This window comes from Anabrus simplex, chromosome X, assembly GCF_040414725.1.
Source record: "Anabrus simplex isolate iqAnaSimp1 chromosome X, ASM4041472v1, whole genome shotgun sequence".
Lineage (NCBI taxonomy): Eukaryota > Metazoa > Arthropoda > Insecta > Orthoptera > Tettigoniidae > Anabrus > Anabrus simplex.
Window position 1 is genome coordinate 196,937,215 of NC_090279.1, and position 20,495 is coordinate 196,957,709.

At 40.2% G+C, this 20,495-nt stretch overlaps 1 protein-coding gene across 1 annotated transcript in view; it reads right to left on the reverse strand.

The window, feature by feature from the left end:
* Positions 1–2,626: 2,626 nt before the first annotated feature.
* Positions 2,627–20,495, reverse strand: part of LOC136886776 (uncharacterized) — a 22,245-nt gene continuing 4,376 nt past the window's right edge. The window contains exon 2 of the mRNA XM_067159582.2: positions 2,627–5,302. Within this exon, the coding sequence (XP_067015683.2) occupies positions 2,627–5,302 (2,676 nt within the window). The remainder of the gene's footprint in view (positions 5,303–20,495) is intronic.

Here is a 20,495-nt window from a genome sequence, read left to right on the forward strand (position 1 = left end):
TTGGCATCGCTTGTGTATGGTTGCTGTATCCCCCGACTATCGTAAGAGGCTACTAAAACGGGACCCCATGGATTTTCATCTTGAGAGCGTTGGTTGGCGACCACGGGTGTCTTAGCTGAATATGGCATTAATTGTACTTACTTATGTCAGGATTCTCGCTTTCATCTTCCCTGTCTGACCTCCCTTGGTCAAATCTTGTTCTTTTCTGACCTCAATGGTATTAGATTTGGGAAGGCTAGGGAGTCTTTAATTTTCACGTCCTTCATGGCCCTTTTTATTTTATCGATATATTAATTCTTCAAAATGTCGGACTTCCTCCATTTTATCTCTGATTTGTGTTAAAAGACGTTTGCCCAACTATACTTCCTCTCCTTTTAAAACAATAATCACCACCATCACTACTACTATGGATGTTGTCAGCCATCCTGTCGACCACTTCTCGGAATAGCTCTGTGTTTGCTTTTGATGTCCAGGTTCTAAGATTATTTTTAATAAGGAAATCCTTCTTCTCCCTACACTTATCTTCCCTTGCAGAATGGATTGCAGCAGCTGGTTTACGCTTCTGTTCCTTATACAAAACCTGATCAAAATATCCGGACATCTAACCGAATATTGCACTTTACCTGTGTCACGTTCCCTCTTATTGGACATTAATATGGAGTGGGTCCACCCTTCGCCTTTATAATGGCCTTTAACTCTGCTGGGGATACTTTCAGGGAGATGTCTGAATGTCTGTGGAGGAATGGCAGCCCATTCATCCCCAAGAGCCGAAATTAGAGAAGGTAGTGATGTTGCAACGCTGGGATCTGGAGCGAAATCAACGTTCTAACTCAACCCGAAGGTGTTCCATTAGGTTCAGATAGGGACTCTGGGCAGGCCTGTCCATTTCAGGAATGTTATTGTCCACAAACCATTGCCCCACAGACAGGGTGCATTGTCATGCTGATACAAAGAATCGTCCTCTCCGAATTGGCCCTCTACTGAAGGCAGTACACACTGGTTTAAAATGTGTTCACATCCTTCCGCATTTAGCATTTTCTTAAGCGCAATAAGAGGATCACACCCTAACCACGAAAAACGCTCCCATACCATAACACCACCTCCTCCGTCAAATTTTGTTCTTGGCACTACACGTGATTACAGGTAACGTTCTTCAGGCACTTCCTTCGGATTGCTACAGGGTATAGCGTGATTCATCACTCCAAATCACTCGTTTCCAGCCATCCACTGTCCAATGGCATAGCTCTTTACACCACCTCAAGCGTCACTTACAATTGACTAGGCCTAGAGAAATGTTTGGCTTATGAGCAGAAGCTCGACCATTGTAACCCATTCTCTTTAACTCCCGACGCACAGTTATTGTGCTGCTAGCACTTTGAAACTCACAAATGATTTCTTGCGATTTTTATAACCACCCTTCGCTATGCTGGACGGTCCCAGTCCGTCATTAGATGGGGGTCTGCTTGGTCTTGGTTTAGTTCCGGTTGTTCCTTCGCGTCTCCACTTCACAGTTACATCACCAACAGTCAACTTGGGCAGTTTTAGAAGGGTCGAAATGTCTCTGATGGACTTGTTACTCAGGTGATATTCAATGATTAGTCCACGTTCGAAGTCACTGAGCTCTCCTGACCGTCCCATTCTGCTTTTACTGCTTCTCTACTCCCAACACAATACTCTCCACCTCCTTTTATACTTGCGGGTTAGGATCTCGTTATACCTAGGTTCAAATCCGCATTACATTGGGGTTTCTGGATCATACAGTGTATGTGATCGAGGTATTGCAGTTTCCTTGTCTTTCACCATTGTACGAAGAATGTCGTTGTTCGACACACGGTCCGTCCACGATACGCTCATAATTTCCCTATACAGCCACACCTCATGAAATGTACTGCCACATTATTGAAATGTGAAATTCACGAGTCTTCTGTTTACCATTACATTTTAATTAATGTATGTGATGTGTTAACTTAATTTTTTCTTACGTTTTCTCAATAAAAAGTTGTTCGTTGTACACCTAAGACTGTCATTACTTTATTGCCGTTTTGGGTTGAGTACTACCTTATGTGATGATCTTGAGGAACTACACTCTGTTGTGTCGGTTTGTTCTATTTACAGAGTTCAGTGTACTTGTTATTAATGATGTAATGACATTCAATGCATTGCAATGTCGCTGCTACGCGCCTGCGCTGGAAACGAATGGGCTGAGCGTAGAGAGCAGTTCCCCAAATTGTCGAGTGAAACAATGTTGAAGCGCTGCTAAACTCGATGGGTTTGTTAACCCGCTGTTTCAGGGGAATAAAAACGATGGTTTCTTAATCATTTAAACAAATAAAGTCACAAAAATATCTTATTTTAAAGACAAACTGCAAATATTCAGAAAGAGAGCTTCGACTTGAAACCATTCCGACTGCGAAAGATGTAGTCGTTCTTTTAAACGAACTGTTCCAAGCATCGCTACTCCACGTTAATATGAACATTACTCTGTTCTTTTGTTACCGAAATTTAAGCGCTGGGGTTAATTTTAGTCAGTATTTTTTCATAAACATTGAATACATTCGATGAAATTTTATGTACCGTAAAATTATCTTCTGTTGATATACTTTCTATATTTACAGAATTATGTATCTTAGCTATCATCTAACAGAATCGGCCAACCTTTCTTGATCATGTCCCAGTAGAACTTTACTGTTCGAACACCATGTTTTACAACAGCAAATATATCTTCGAAATTTAAATCACTTGCAGTAATATCGTCTTCTTCACTACTCTGCTCATCATGTTTAGCATTATACGAATATTGGTTATCGAATGGTTTAGACTGTCTCTTAAGACTTGGCGACGAATGGTGTTGGTATTTCGACTCAGTATTGCTGCGCAAAGGTTCTCGCACTTTATCATCATAAGTATTTCCATAGATATCGGATGGAAGGCGTACTTTTATTGAAACGTCTCCAGATGATTTAGATATGATGGTATCGGGTTTTTGTTTGTTGTATGGTGATAAAGCTCTTCGATGATTGTACATTTCAGCGGATTTAATATAATCACGATGATTTGTTTTTGGCTTGTAGCCGGATCTTTGTGAATGAGCATACGACTCTAAGGATCCCCATTTATCGTACTTGTGTTTATTGTCGTATGGCTGTACTCCTTTAAGAGTAGCCTGCCCAAAATCATCCTCATCATACATTTGCCTGCGTGTTAAACCTATTCCTCGTTTCTGTTCTTGTGAAGTTCGCCAAAGATTTGCTGATCTGTCTGGTAATTTCTCTCTTTGTTGAGGGTATTCGACAGGGATTGGTAATGTAAATGAGAAAGATCTATCCTTCTCTTCAGGTTTGACATTTGCATTCCTCATATCTAGTTTTCGTCTTAAGGAATTATCTAGAGATGATGGTTCATGATTGTGCTTGATGACTCTGGGAGGCATTTGACTTTTGTAATATTTTAAATGATTTTGGGAGTCAGTACCTGTAGATGTATTTTTCAAACGTGTTTCTTCATCCTCTATTATTAAAGATAGTTGTGAAAATAGACGCAAAATTTTCTTAGATCGATCTATGCTTGATTGTGTGTTGTGCGTGAGAGGTCCTGAATGTGTGTTACCTGATGCTGTGCGATATGATCCAGAGAATGGATTGTTTTTATAAGACACAGTCGCAGATTTTTTAGGAGATGTAGACTGTGGATTATATTTTAAACTTCTTGGACTGTATGATGAGGACTGGGCGGTTATATCCTCATTCAAAGATGTACTTCCATGCAGTGATAATAAATGTTTGTACAATTGTTGAACTATTTCCTCTGTTGAAGAAGACATATCACTTCCATGCGATATTGTTCCAGGTTTGTCGTTTCTAATGTACAGGAGAACTTTGGGAGACTTATGATTTCTTGTACTTGATGAGAATTTTCTGGAGTCATCGTTCAGGTTTGCTACGAAACGTGGAGACCTATAGTCGATTGAATCTGTATTTTTATTGGTTGAAACGTTGACATTTGGTCCGTTAAAGAGATCATAGTTCTTATTTCCCGATTCCCTCGTGATTTTTAGCAAAATTGGCGTACTTTGTGATTCCATTTTAACTGAATGAGGATTACTTTGACTTTCTTCCTTGTTACCTATAAATTCTTCGTTATCATATTCTTCATCATAAAATTCGGAGAATTTCGGCTGGACGTTGTCGTTAGAATAATTTAAGGAATCATAGTTATAATCTTCTGTATGTTCATGTGAGGGAAACTGATATCCTTTGTGCCTTTCATCCGATTCTGAATCACGAGACCTTCTGATAATAGAATGAGAATATCTAAGATTTGTATGAGGATTTGTTCTAAAAGCCAGAAGATTTCCAGAGTTGGGTTCATCCTGGACAAATGGAGGTGTGCGTGGATACTCGTGAAATATGTCTGCTGCTAGCGAGTGAGAGTTGTTCAGAGACTGGGTGGGAGAGCATGGGTTTGTCTCATGTGCATTTATTCTATTGGATGAAGAAAGAAACGTGGACAAAGTTGATTTTGGGAAACTGAGTACCACAGCATCGTCGACTTTCATGACATCTTCCATACTAGGAGAATGTTTACTACCACCGAAAAGACTGACTAGAGTTCTTCGAATTCTACCTAATATCGAGTCCTGTGAGGTTGTTGCAGAACTGTCGTCTTTGGTTAATCTCTTATTTTCCATCTTCTTTCGATCAGTCAAAGAAATATTTTCTCCAGCGCTTTGGTATTGTAAAGGGACTTCCAAGTGGTACATATCGTCTTCTTTCAGGTCATATTCTTGAGATACAGTACTTCCAGACCTCACTACATCTTTATATGGTTTCTGCCTACGCTGGGGTTTTATTTTCGCCAGAGCGTCCTTTGATTTCCGCCGAAAAATATCCTTTTTCCAATTTATTTTTGCTTCTCTTTTATCTAATTTTGAGGTTTTGACGTTCGTAGTTTTAGTTGGTAGAATATCATCAGAGTTGTTCTTCCTGGCGTGAATAGGAAGACTTGAACCTTGCCTTGGTGAATTTTTCTCTTTTTGATTGTCTGCTGTGAACCACATCAACCCTTCCTTTCTGCCAGATTCAATTTTGGTGGATGCATGCGAATTACGGTTTTCGGGATGAAGAAATCTTATGATCCCTGAATTTCCTGATGAAGTATTATTATCTTTGTCATTATTTGAAGGCAAATGCAGATAATTCTCATCTCGCTTTTGGTACGACTGTGTTCCTTGTGACAACTGGCGAGATTCTTCAGAGTTGTTCTTCGTTGAGAGATCAGATTCTTGCGAAGAATTTGCAAACATCTGAAAAAGAGAGGAAATAAGTATTAGATTATATAATTCTTGAATTTTGTAAAACCCTTACTTCCACTTTTTAAAAGGAAAATTCAAAATGAAAAATTTGTTTAGTGATCATCACCAACTGTTTAAATATATTTAATTTTTATTTGTAAGAATGAATGGGCAATACGTGTTCAGGACGAAATCTAGTAGGAACTGGAAAATACAAAATAGTTTTGATTTAATGGATTGTACTCGAGAATTCATAATGCCTGCGCTGGCAAACTAACGAATGTGCAAATTGTCCAAAAATTAGGATAGCTGAAAGAAGTTGTGATTACTCATTTCCAATCCATTTTTATATTTAATGTTTGCTTTTATGTGTTAGCCATAGAGAACGAGCTGCAGATGTGAGACTTTATCACAGGGTAGACATTATATAAATAATAAAATCTAGGCCAATACTTTAGAATTACAGGTTCCCTAGTTTGTCACTTTCGCTAGTTTGCCATATGCTGTTTACATTTTTGAAGTCATGTTTTTATTTCAGGGGGGTTTGAACTCCCTAACCTACCCCCTGGATACGGCCTTGATTTCATGGTTTTATCAATTGAGTTGCACGTTGTGAGCTTCTTAGTACGGTACCTAAATGACTCAAATCGAACCTGTGAATTATGCAGTAAGGATACGTTTGACTTAAGCTATAATTGGATTTTTGTTGTTGTTGAGGGTATGTAAATGAAGCTCAGGGCGAAAAGTACGCCCTTTTACTCGTCTGTTTCCCAGAATACCCAATGAGTCGGAAAAATCTCTGTTTACCGCACTGGCTGACAGGCGGTATTTAGTCTCACGTCACAGAAAAACCCCGCTCATCGCTTTTGTAAGTTATATCATTTTGAGGTCGGAGGGTAGAGGGGATAAACTCATTTCTCGACTACTACTACTACTAATAAAATGTTTTCATTCCTTCCCTGAAGGGGGAGGCGGGCCCCTTAGACGGTGACGCCGTCTCTTATGCCAAGAGATTTGTTACGGTGAAGGAGATGTACAGAGAAGATGACAGGGTCGGCGGCCGTGGCCTATACCAGGAACTGTCCCAGCATTCGCTTCAATGCAGCAGAATGGAAAACCATTCTAAGAACAGCTGACGGTGGGGAACATCCCCTCTCCGTCTCCCGAATAGAGGCGTAGAGCCACGACAGAGCCGCGGCCACCCCTCCTCTGCTCTATTGGTCGGTCGGAGTGCAGAGCCGTCGGACAAGTCGAAGCCCACTCTGCAACGAACGAACGATTGAAGTTATTTCATTGCTGTCCTTTGACAGGCGGGCCGTCAGCTAAACAATTAGCTCTTAGGCCTATTGTTGATTTTATTGATGTTTTGATTTTTAAATGGGTTTGTATGTGTTGTACATACGTTTTAATTGTTGTTGACTCTGGCGCAGAGACCACCAGACCACCAAGGGGACCAACCCAGGAAGAGGACCGGCACCGCACCCCGCCCCCATAGTTTTCCCCTGCTATCCCCCGTTTATTGAAATCTTTGTTTTGTACATATTTACATTTACATTGAATTATTTACAATTTTGTTAATTATTTTACTGCCGAACGGCCCTTTCAGGGGTTTAATTTTGAGTTTCGTTAGGGAGAGAATGGTTTTTAATTTGGAAAATGGCGAAAGAATTGATGATTTTCAGGGCCAGATTTTGACGAATTAAAAGTGTTTTAAAATGATCTAAAAAATGATGGTAAAATCCAGTAGAATGATCCAAAAACTTTTTTAAAAATTTAATTTTTAAAACTAAATTTTACAATCACTTTACTGATCGAGTTGGTACAGCCTATGTTTGTTATAGATATTATAATAAGCTTTTGGCCTTGCGCCAAGTCAAGAAAATAAGGTGAAATTCTTTACGTTTCGCAGAGAACTTTGCTCTGCGTCATCAGAAGAAAATCTCGACTGTCCACGAGGAACACTTCTCTTACTGGAGGTGTCTCTCCTGGAATGTGGACATTTCTAAGAAGTAAATTGTGAACAATTTTTTTTTTTAATCCCCAGATTGACAAAGCGTTGTGAACATTCTCCAATGTCCGTATTCATCCAATACACCGGGCTAATTGGCCGTGCGTTTACGGGCGCGCAGCTGTGAGCTTGCATCCGAGAGATAGTGGGTTCGAACCCCACTGTCGGCAGCTCTGAAGATGGTTTCCCGTTGTTTCCCATTTTCACACCAGGAAAATGCTGAGACTGTACCTTAATTCAGGCCACGGCCGCTTCCTTCCCATTCCTAGGCCTTCCCTGTCCCATCGTCGCCATAAGACCTATCTGTGTCGGTGCGACGTAAAACAAATAGAAAAAAATGACTCAAAATGAATGAAATAGCCTAACATACCTGCCAACTTTCCCGATTTAGGCGTGAGACTCCCGATTTTCGACATTGTTTCCCGCCTCCCGATGATTCTATTATTTCTCCCGATTGTAGCTTATTTTTTGTTGAACTAAAAAACATTTTTTTTTCAAATCCCGCCATTTCAGCATTGATACGCCAGTGGCCGGAAGTCCTTCACTCATTGCCGCTTTCAAATTAAATATCGACGTTTATTGAAACCTGAATATCACGACGCGTATTTCGATCGTCAATCTCTCGTTGTCACGTGCTACGTTCGTGTTCGTTCACATCAGACTAGTCGCTAGGTTTGAAGTTTTTTAATAAATTAGTGACAGAATTTCAAACATAGCGGCTAGTGACTTTTCTGGAGATTTTAGGAGCCATTCGGAGACAATTCTGGCGAATTTAAATTTATTACTATAAAAAAATAGTATTGCGATTCGCATAATCGCGCGGGCGCGTAATGCAATATATTCTATGCTTTTGCTAAGTAATGGCATCTACAGTAAATGCATGACTGATTCACACATGTGGAGCATGAGTTCATACTATTTTCGGAAGACTTATCAGATACCGAACATTCACTCGCATATTTCCTGTGAGGGACTAGAGATGTGTAATTTTAAACCTTGTAGCGTCATATAGCAACAGTCGTCTTTTCAGACAATAAGTATTATAATATACCATAGTACTCCTGTATTTCGGTTTGTATCTCCTGATTCCTCCCGATTTTTCCTGATTTTCATATCCAAATCTCCAGATTTTTGGTTTTGCAAAGTTGGCAGGTATGAGTAATTAATTCCATGAAATGACCAAATAATGACGTATAATTGTAGAAAATGACCTGAGAATATAAAAGGACAAAAAATTACCAATAAATTATCATTTCTACAATGTGGGAACTATGATCAGAGTCTCTGTTGTCTGTTGTGAACCTGATAATTTCCTGTTTAAAGCAGGTCGTAAGTTAGTCAACGGCTGCGGTGTTTGAAACGTGTGTTCCGTTTCTTGGTCCTTACAACCCGCTTGAAGAGTAGGATGCAAGGGTGGGTTGAGTGACTCAGCAGGATTCCAGATTTCGTTGTTGTTGTTGCTGTTGTTGGAGTCATCAGTCCATAGACTGGTTTGATGCAGCTCTCCATGCCACTCTATCCTGTGCTAACCTTTTCATTTCTACGTAACTACTGCATCCTACATCTGCTCTAATCTGCTTGTCATATTCATACATTGGTCTACCCCTACCGTTGTTACCACCTACACTTGCTTCAAAAACCAGCTGAACAAGTCCTGGGTGCCTTAGGCTCCTTTTATAGTTACATGCCACATGCTACACGCCACACGCCAAGCATGTGAATTAACATTGTTTAAATGGGACCATTTTATGCTTACCTGCTCGCGTCTCGCGGTCGCTTCCTCCCGCCAGGCATGTGACTGAGGCGGGTCGGGACGAGCAGGTGGCCGCTACGCCTGACATGTCACGCCACGCGGGTGGGACCAAAACCTTATGGGAATGTTTATAGTTGACGCTTCATGCCGGGCGGTTCAGTACAGTTTGTGGTCTAGTCGAGTGCTAACCAGGACAATGGATGCTGGATTAGATACGGAACTGCTCATTAGCGAATGCAATGTAGATCGGTATTATGGGATCCAGGTAACGAAGACTACAAACAATCGAGATCTTCGGAATAAGACGTGGGAGTAAATCTGCAGCGTTATCACCCCTACGTATGAAGAAAAATTCATATAATGCACACTCTCGAAACCAAACCGATTCGGGTCAGTCCCAATTGAGTTATGTCCTCCCAAATCAACCTTCTACATCTTTGTCTGATCCAGGTCAATTCCAAATTTACTATAATGATCCATATCAACGCCGGCCATCATATATTTGCCTAGATGAATCTACACATTCTTGGAAATCAGCAAGTTCTGAATAGTTTTAAATGTGAAATGACTAGTCAGCAATACACAAAGGACTTGAACTTTACTCAAAGCTAAAGTTACAAACATAGTGCTAGAAATAATTTACATTTAGTTTTTTACACGGTATTTTATATAATGTTCTTTGTATTTAATACATCTGTAGATTGTAGTTTCACAGAACCGCTCTACTGGACGAATGGGCAGGAAGTGTTTTCTTGTAATATGGAACTGACATTATATTTTTCCAAATAATTCATCAAATGATTTTGGGGTCATCCTAAAATAATTAAAAACATTGTTTCGTCCTCTCGTGGGTTAGTGTAAAGGATTTTGAAAGCTCCTATCATATACTGTATATTTGAATGTTCAGAGGATGAAAACTGAAATGCCTTTTCCTCTTTTTTTTCCCTGCCCTTATCTTGCAGAGGTATGCAGCTGCGAATACTTTAGATGTAAACTCTGCCATTGTACCTGCTTGACAGATACGAAACTATAAAAGGGTCCTTTCCAAGTGCGAATGCCACCTGCCTGGCTTCAAGCATGTGGCATGTAGCATGTGGCATGTAAGTATAAAAGGAGCCTTAAAGATGTGTCCTATCATTCCATCTCTTTTTCTCGTCAAATTTAGCCAAATAGATCTCCTCTCGCCATTTTGATTCAGTGTCTCTTCATTTGTGATTCGATCTATCCATCTCACCTTCAGCATTCTTCTGTAACTCCGCATTTCAAAAGCTTCTATTCTCTTTCTTTCTGAGCCAGTTATCGTCCATGTTTCACTTCCATACAATGTCACGCTTCAGACGAAAGTCTTCAGAAACGTCTTTCTAATTCCTATATCCTGCCTGCTGTCATTTCTTGATGGATACAGTAATTTTGCATCCATCTCTTGGCACAGGCCAGAGTAAAGTGTAGCTTCCACCGAAGTCCCAGTCAACACCCATGGCTGCGAGAATATGGAAGCTGCTGGGGTATGGGTAGTGCTGAGTACTGACATTCAGAGCATGACGAGTGCATCTGAGTGTTATGAAAGGTGTTGCTCATAGGGTCAGTCGTGCTGCAATAGTACTTTCTGACCCAGTGGGAAAAGCAATGGCGAACTACCTCACTCCTCATCTTGCCTAGTACGCCTCATTTTGGTGCTACTATTGGTTTTTGGGGTTTCCTTATAACCGCATAACCCTTGATGGTGCTATTTGAGGATCCAACCAGCCTCTGGGCTGATAACCTAACAGACAATTATTCCTATATCAATGTTTGAAGTGAGCAAATTGCTTTTCTTAAGAAAGCTCTTCCTTGTTTGTGCTAATCTGCATCTTATGTCCTCCTTACTTCTGCCATCGTTAGTTATTTTACTACCCAAGTAACAATGTTTGTCTACTTCCTTTAAGACTTCATTTCCTAATCTAATATTTCCTGCATCACCTGCCTTCATTCCACTGCACTCAATTACTTTTGTTTTGGACTTACTTATTTTCATCTTGTACTCCTTGCCCAAGACTTCGTCCATACCATTCAGCAGCTTCTCTAGCTCGTGTGCAGTCTCAGATAAAATAACAATATCATCGGCAAATCTCAAGGTTTTGATTTTCTCTCCTTGGATTGTGATTCCCTTTCCAAATTCCTCTCTGATTTCCTTTACTGCCTGTTCTGTGTAAACATTGAAAAGATTTGGTAATCTTTAGTATTTTGTTGATCTGAGAACTAATAGTCGGAATACGAAGTTCGGTTCGTGTCTTTCTGTTAGATTTCAGTGTAGGGGCTTTGGTCATCATTCTTACAAGGGAAAGGCGTGAGCCTGGGAATCACGTATCTTACGTAATTTTTTTCACATACGTCAAATGAGCCAATAATTAAACAACGTCCAAAACATGTCTTTCAGAAATTAACTCATGCGACCTACAGAAAGCGTTAAATTTCGCATGATTGAATTGGCGCGCTTGGCTTCGCAGAACTGCGGCGCGTGCTAGGTTCACCTGTCGACGGACCGCGCAACTGATCGTTTCTATTCCTATAGACATGATACTGTATAGGCTTTTGGGCTTACAGTATGCCGTGTCAAGAAAATAAGGTGAAATTCTTTACGTTTCGCAGAGAACTGTGCTCTGCGTCGTCAGAAGAAAATCTCGACTATCCACGAGAAAGGCTTCTTAAACAATGACTTTTTGAAATTCAGAAGAAGTGGAAATGGTACGTTCATTCGTCACCAGATGGCTCTCCGCACGTGGCATAGCGCTAGTGTTCGAAGCGGAAGCTGACCGAACCATCAGAATCAGTCATTGACATTGACACAAGCCTGGAATGAACCATCTGGCGATGAGGAACGTACGAATTTGGAAAACACCGAGACGAAATAACAATAGTGAAGGGACAACAATGGCAATGTTTCTATTCTGTTAGTAATTGCGTAAGACTTCACGAAAATGATGTAGCGGCATTAAGATAAATAATTTAATTCCTGCATTGATTGTGGTCAATAAAAGCAATCTGATAAGATTATCATAGTGAAAACAAAGGTTAATCAGGATAACAAGGGACGTTACACACGAAAGTAAGTTACTCCTTATAGCTTCTGCAAGAATGATGCTCGTCGTAGAAATGTAGAAAGCCCAAAGCGGTTCTACACCAACCACACGTAACTAGCGAGGATAAGGCTTAATATCACATGTTCCATATTTTTCTTCCAACTCAAAAATAACTTTGTCTATGTTGATTACCATCATACACAAAACCACTTCTCCATACAACGACTGTAAGCCCAGTGTTCTCCGTCGGACTTTTCTAATGGGCGCACCGCCCAGCTAATATAACCTAGATATCTGCTAGTTACATACTATTTCAAGTTGCGTTACGTCGCACCGACACAGAGAGGTCTTACGGCGACGATGGGATAGGAAAGGGCTAGGAGTGGGAAGAAAGCAGTCGTGGTCTTAATTGAGGTACAGCCCCAGCATTTTCCTAGTGTGAAAATGGGAAACCACGGAAAACCATATTCAGTGCTGCCGACAGTGGGGTTCGAACCCACTATTTCCCGAATGCAAGCTCACGGCTGCGCGCTCCTAACTCCCTATTATTTATTTATTTATTTATTTATTGCGCACTACAGGATTTCTAATCCCAATTACAGTGGCAAATGTTTACATGTGTTTTTTTAATGTGTCGACTTAGTCTAATTAGCTAATATCTGAACTATTCTAATATTACTGTATATTTACGTTAAGAAAGAAATATTACATATCTAATCCTTGCAAGAAATAAGTAGATAAAAAACATCATTTCGTATCTAAACTAGTCTAATAACTTAATATCTGAACGATTCTTATATTACATTTACAACGAGACAGGAACAGTATTTCACATCTAATCTAATTTAATCTTTACAAGAAAGAGTAAAATAAAAATTTAAAAATAAAAATCGTAATTTCATATCTAAACTATTCATTTCTAACACTTATGATTACATTTATGGGGTAGGGCTTAATGATGAATGTTTATAATACATTTTGTGGTTCAAATCAGCATTACAAATTAGAGGGTTTTCACGGAAATGGTGAATTGTTGTAAAAACAGGTCTAGAGGTACACAGAAGTCTAAAAAAATATTTTTCTGAACTGCACTGTTCTAGACATTGCATAGCCTGTAGAGTGGGGAATTTTTGTGAGCGGTTGTTCTAACGTTTTTATTATGAAAAGTTACATTTGTCCTTGCATTAAAGCGGAGAAGCTCAAGAGGTATAAAAAGTCAGGGTTGTCAATAATACAATTTACAGTTTTGTACAGAAACTTCATGTCATCCTTTTGTCTCCTGTCAGTTCCAAGCTTTCTATTTCACAATTTAGGAGAAATTCGTTGTATGCTATGTGTGGACAATTACCGTTTTTTTGCAATGTAAGTATTTTAAATATCTCTTTCGGAATTTTTCGATCTGTGCAAAATATATTTTGTTTGCTGGATTCCATACAACGCTTGCGTATTCTACTTTAGGCCTGACGAGAGAGCTGTAGAGGTGTATAGCCTACAGGTTTATAGGAGTTTAAAGGGTTTGACATTCCTCATCACAAATCCTAATGTCCTGTCATTAATACATATTTCAGTCATTGCAAACCTACAACCTGTTTTCCAGTCAGTGACCGGGTCAGCAATGGAATGAATGAAGCCCCCATCTTTGCGGCGAGGATAGGAATTGTGCCGGCTGCCGAAGCCTGTCGCTCTCCTCTGGGACAATAATTAATGACTGACAGATGAAATGAAATGATATTGGAGAGTGTTGCTGGAATGAAAAATGACAAGGAAAACCGAAGTACCTGGAGAAAACCTGTCCCGCCTCGGCTTTGTCCAGCATAAATCTCACATCGAGTGACCGGGATTTGAACCACGGAACACAGCGGTGAGAGGCCGGCGCGCTGCCGCCTGAGCCTCGGAGGCTACACATATTTCAGGTAATGTAAACACTGTAAAACTGTTTATTTAAATTAAAAATCTTCATTATTGTCAGCATAATCGCGCGAGTTACTTCGGAGTTCAGCGTATGACGTAGTGTCGTGCGCGAGCGGTGTCTGGATTAGCGTGGAATCGCATGCGAGCATTCGATTCCGCAGGTCGTAACAAACCCGTTTGGATTTCCACAGCAATTATCAACATCTGACATAACTACCCTTGGAAAAGTGAAAGCTACCTTTCTGAAAAGAATATTAGGTATTTCTAAGACATCTCCATCTAGACTAGCTTATGAACTAGCTCAGGAGCCTTTCCTTATCGAGGACCTTAGATATCTTTCTGTGCCATCGACACCCCAAGCCACTGCTCACCTAAATCTGAGGTTAAGCAAAAGAGAAGAAATCTGGCCGGAGTTCTACGTGACGGATGCTATGACAAACAGAGACTGGATGGGCCCAAATAAGATCAACAGGCTGGCAGTACATGGTTTCCATCATAAGCTATGCGTAAAAGAGATATATCACGATCCAAGCGACGAATGCGTGTGCAAACTGTGTGAGAAAATATGTGAACGATACCACTTCAATAAGTGTAGCAAAAGAGAAAAGTCCTTACATGAATATAGTAAAGAGTAGAAAATTTACATATGGCCATTGGCTTCAATAAAACCTTAATTTCCACAGCAACCGAGTGGTTATGAACGACCAGTAGAACACTAGAAGTTCAAACTACTCTGTTACGTCTTCTTCGTGATAACACTAAAATAGTTCATTTTTGCACTTAATGTTTACCTGTGTAATACAGCATTATTGTTAATGGCCTGAGGGGAATAAGTTGAAATTTTATCATATTTATTTTTTAGGTAGTATTCCCCACCCGGCTACTAATTCCTGCCACCTAGCTGACGAATTTTTTTATGGAGAACTCTGATTTAAGCGTATGTCAGCGTGGACTCGAATCAGCTGTTGGACGGTGCGAGTTGTGGGTAGGGTATGGAGTAGCGGCCTGCGAAGCAGAACGCGCTAATTCAAACATACGAACTTTCACTCTTTCTGTAGGTCGCACGGATTAATTTCCGAAAGAAGTATTTTGCCCACTGACTTCTTCTTGGCTCATTTAACATAACATCGGCGATTCCCCAGTAGGCGCCCTTCTCTTGTTAGTGTCTCGTTCTGGAAAACGTGTGATTTTGAAAGGGGAGTTTTAGGAATATAGCCCCATGCCTCACAACCATTCAGCAGGATGAGTCTGACACATGCTAGGCAAATATTTCTCTTATTTCCCAGCAGAGATCTCAAAGCAGCCACCTGCGCCGTAGCTCGTTGTATGGCCTGTTCTATAGTCACTGCTATGTAATCGTATAACTTAAAGGCCGGTCTCCACTGATTAACATTTAACAACAACATGTTAAATGTTAAAAGTGTTAAATGTTAACTGGTGACACCATCAACATGTTAAATGTTAAATGTTGAATACTGTTTCATTTAACATTGTGTCCACACTTAATAAACATGTTAAACTTAACTTTCTTGTTTATATGTAGGTAGTTCATCATATCAGTTTGCGGTAATAAATTTAGGTGGTGTCTAGTATTTTCAAACAAAGACAATGGACTCGGATGAAAAAGATTTGGCCTTTGTTATTGCCACTGTTGCTTCTTGTTATGATTTTCAAATGCAGTTTTATTAGACACATTTCCTCCCCTCATCCTGCTCATTGCTTCAAAAGCAAGATACTATGAAGTATAAACTTCGTTCGTTCCCGCCCTTCGACTTCAGACTTTTTCTGATTTTTTGCAATACTCGACTGTACTGGGAGCGGAGGTACGCTAGGTTTTTTTCGATGCACTCGCGGGAATAATAATAATATAGAGTTCGTGGAAACTGTCGGCTTTCTTCGCTTTATCTCTGTATTCCTTTGATGAGACATCCTACAAACAAGGCCTTTCTATTATATCATTAAGTCCAAAGGACCGAGCTCGATAGCTGCAGTCGCTTAAGTGCGGCCAGTATCCAGTATTCGGGAGATAGTAGGTTCGAACCCCACTGTCGGCAGCCCTGAAAATGGTTTTCCGTGGTTTCCCATTTTCACACCAGGCAAATGCTGGGGCTGTACCTTAATTAAGGCCACGGCCGCTTCTTTCCCACTCCTAGCCCTTTCCTGTCCCATCGTCGCCATAAGACCTAACTGTGTCGGTGCGACGTAAAACAACTAGCAAAAAAAAAAAGTCCAAAGGAATCTTGCTCCACTCCATTTCTGACTATAAATTTTAGTATAGTGCAGACAGAACGACACGCGTACGCATACCGGTACTGGTACTGTATTTGTTGCTTATAACAAAGAGAATGAGTGTCGCGGAGTGTTGTAACTATAATCCTACTTCACGAGAAGCACGTCGTTTGCGTCGTTTGCCTATCTGTTGACATGGAAACGGCAAGGAAGTTGCCGAAGCTGTGCCAACATCTCACGAACAACGAATTGACTTGACATGTTTTCCACTTGGAGCGGAAAACACGCCAACATGTAAAAACTGTTAACCTCAACATTCTGAGTTAACATGCAAAGTCAATTGGAAGACACAAACACAATATACATGTCAATTGTAACATGTTAAATTTAACATGTTGGTGTTAAATGTTAATCAGTGGAGACCGGCCTTAAGGGTACAATCTTACTCGTTCTCCCCCATTACTACTGAAGGCAGTGATTCATAGTTACTTTCTAGCTGCTGGGTTCGACTCAGTGTCGCCAACTATACAGTTAAGGGAATCTGCTTGCCGATACGACGTCTTACAGTTACTGTTAATGTTGCAGGTTGGCCCTGTGTAGTCATGATCTTTTATTGATTTGCGAGATCATACGTACTATCACTGCCGTTTGTGAAAATAACTACGGTTACATTTACGAGAATAAATCTATATATATATATAAAATAAGAATTGTGTCTGTGCATTGCTCAGAATTTGAAAAGAATGATATTTCTGTATCGGTCATGTCCACAGTAACAAGGAAATGCACTTTTTACTTTTCCGTAATTTCTGTCTGTCTGTCTGTCTGTCTGTCTGTATGTATGTACACGCATCACGAGAAAACGGCTGAAGAGAATTTAATGAAACTCGGTATGTAATGTCGGGGGATAAGCCACTACAATCTAGGATAAAATTATTTTATTCACGCTGAGTGAAATGGTAGTTTACGAGAAGGCCAAAAATTTAATACTCAAATATTTATATCATTAGTGATCCTATCGATAAATACTACACGACTAAGTTACGGTATAGCTCGATCGCTGCAGTCGCTTAAGTGCGGTCAGTATCCAGTATTCGGGAGATAGTAGGTTCGAACCCCACTGTCGGCAGCCCTGAAAATGGTTTTCCGTGGTTTCCCATTTTCACACCAGGCAAATGCTGGGGCTGTACCTTAATTAAGGCCACGGCCGATTCCTTCCCACTCCTAGACCTTTCCTGTCCCATCGTCGCCATAAGACCTATCTGTGTCGGTGCGGCGTAAAGCAACTAGCAAAAAAAAAAAAAAAAAAAAAAAAGTTACGGTATATAGAATTAAATTTCCGATCATTTCTTATAAATGTTTACCGTACCGGTTATGATAACACAGATATTCCTGAATTTTTTTTTTTTGCTAAGTCTATATCAACGCCGAGCCACGAGAAAATGGGTTAACCGATTTGAATGAAAATAGGTATATTATTATTATTATTATTATTATTATTATTATTATTATTATTATTATTATTATTATTATTATTATTATTATTTGTGTCTTTATTAAGTGGCGAAGTTACGGCTCTTGGTCCTCTCTTACACTAACCACATACAATTTTTTTAAATTTTTACAGTATTAATCTAAAATATCATTCTAATCAATTACTGTTGTTGAGATATGTAAGTCAGAAAAGGAATTACAATAATACAATTAATTAAGATTACTACTAATGAAAAACTATAGGATAAATAGATAGTGGATAATAATAAAAAAATATCAACTTATAACCTAAAGAATATATCTACAACTAGCTTAAAGGAAGACTTATTAAAGTAAAAGGCTAAAATAAATAAAATGAATATTAGTATGTTACAATCTGAGTATGCAAACATTTATGTTACTATGTAGTCAATTTCTAGGAACAGTCCATAGCCTTAAATGAGAGTAGTAAGAACGTCAATGGGATATCCTAAGAACTTAGATCTAGTACGTAATTTTTGGTTTCATTCACTCTTACATTCATTCGAGTGAACTGTATGTACTCTGGAGGAATTTACGGTAGGCTGTTTTAAATGTCCTAGACGAGCAAGACTTTTTAATATCTTCTGGGATCGTATTCCATAACCTCGAAAAAGAGACCAGGAATGAATGGCTTTAGGTATTTGTTCGATGCGGTGCTATTTCAAGTAGTGATCCGGAACGAGAGTTAATTTCGTGGAATGAAGAAAGAAGCCTAAAATTGGACGATAGATAGGTGGGGCTGTTTGAAGAAAGCAACTGATAGACGAGGGTCATTTGGCGAGTTTTTTCTAGTCGGGGAATACGAAACTATAGTCTAAGCTACAAACAATTTTATTCACCTTGGTTGAAATTATAATTTAGGGAAAGGCGCCTAAAAATTATGTAAGTTACCTATGTTATTGGTACTATCGAAAAGTACTACATAACAAAAGTTATAGAGAATACAATTTCCGATCATTTATGTTTTATTCAGTTTAACCGTACCGACTATGATAAGAGTGGTATTTCAGAGTAGGAAGAAAAGTAAATGTGTGATTTCGTGTGGCTATTTCTAGCCGGGTGCAGCCCTTGTGAAGCAGACCCTCCGATGAGGATGGGTGGCATCTGCCATGTGTAGGTAACTGCGTGTTATTGTGGTGGAGGATAGTGTTATGTGTGGTGTGTGAGTTGCAGGGATGTTGGGGACAGCACAAACAACCAGCCCCCGAGCCACTGGATTTAACCAATGAAGGTTAAAATTCCCGACCCGGTCAGGAATCGAACCCGGGACCCTCTGAACCGAAGGTCAGTACGCTGACCATTCAGCCAACGAGTCGGACAAACTAAATGTGAAGGCCTACAATATCGAAAGCGCATAACATTGATCAACAATAACGTTACATTGACCATTGTTTGTTTTGCTGTTCTTTCTCTCTTCTGCTGCCACTCAACTCCGATAGATGGGATTACTGCTGCGTACCGAGTAGAACAGCCTGACCGAATATTGGCGGGAAATAGCTGGGGCGTTAGAAAATTGCCTTCTTTAGCATGCCATTCCTCTGGTTCATACATTTTCTGATACTGCTGGTACGTAACACACTGGTTCATCATAGTATTCCAGCTATTCGATGCCTACTCTGACGCGCTGTTTCAATGAGCAGTGTGCACACTTAAGGCAGAGGCTTACCTAGTAGCAGCCAAATTAGCAGTGAATAGGGGGTTTCTCCTCTGGCTTGGAGGGGAAATTTACTTCCAAGTCAGGTAGATTTTTCCACCGCCAGTGTAGTGAATTGAGATTTTCCGACTCATCGAGTACTGCTAGGAAACAGATTAGTAAAAGGGAATAGCCAGCCCCCCCCCCCCTCCCGCGTAAGAAAGACGAAGAGTGTTCACGAATCACGGCTGTCTGCAGCTTAGTCATTCCAGCTCTAGAAATTTGGATTGTTAGATCGGCGGCAGAGTTCGTTAAAAGTGAGAAAATGTTTGGTTTTTCATTTGATGGAGTATTTCATATGAAAGCATTGCTTTCAATCGCACCATTCCTACTGACGTCATTGTAATGACCTATGTTGATTTCAGTTGGGAAAACCACTAAGACAGTCTTTCTGAGGATGTAAAACGACAGGTGGAGAGTGAGAGTCTGCCATTATAATGAAAACTCTCCAAACTGATTATGACTGATGGTAGGCAAGTGGGCCTATCATTACAACGAAGATTCCCTAACCCAGTCTTCATATGAGAAAAGATGTTTGGTGACTCCCCCGTCGCGTTTCTAGGGTAACGTTAAGAGCTATGCAATTTAATACAGTCTTGCTTACTACGTATACACTACATTAACCTAGAATTCTGTATACAATGTAGAATTCCGTGGCGAAGCACGGGTTCATCAGCGAGCAAAGCACATGTTTTTTTTTTTTTTTGGTGGGATTATAAATCTGTTCGGGTAATAACCCTCCCCCTCCCATGGCACTACAGCATTTGAAGGGCCTCAGCCTACCAAGCGACCGCTGCTCAGTCCGAAGGCCTGCAGATTACGAGGTGTCGTATGGTCAGCACGACGAATCCTCTCGGTCGTTATTCTTGGCTCCTCAATTCTAATCACGTAGGCTGAGTGGACCTCGAACCAGCCCTCAGGTCCAGGTAAAAATCTCTGACCTGGCCGGGAATCGATCCCGGGGCCTCGGGGTAAGAGGCAAGTACGTTACGCCTACACCACGGGGCCGGCGTTCGGGTGATACCAGGTAAGTAGAA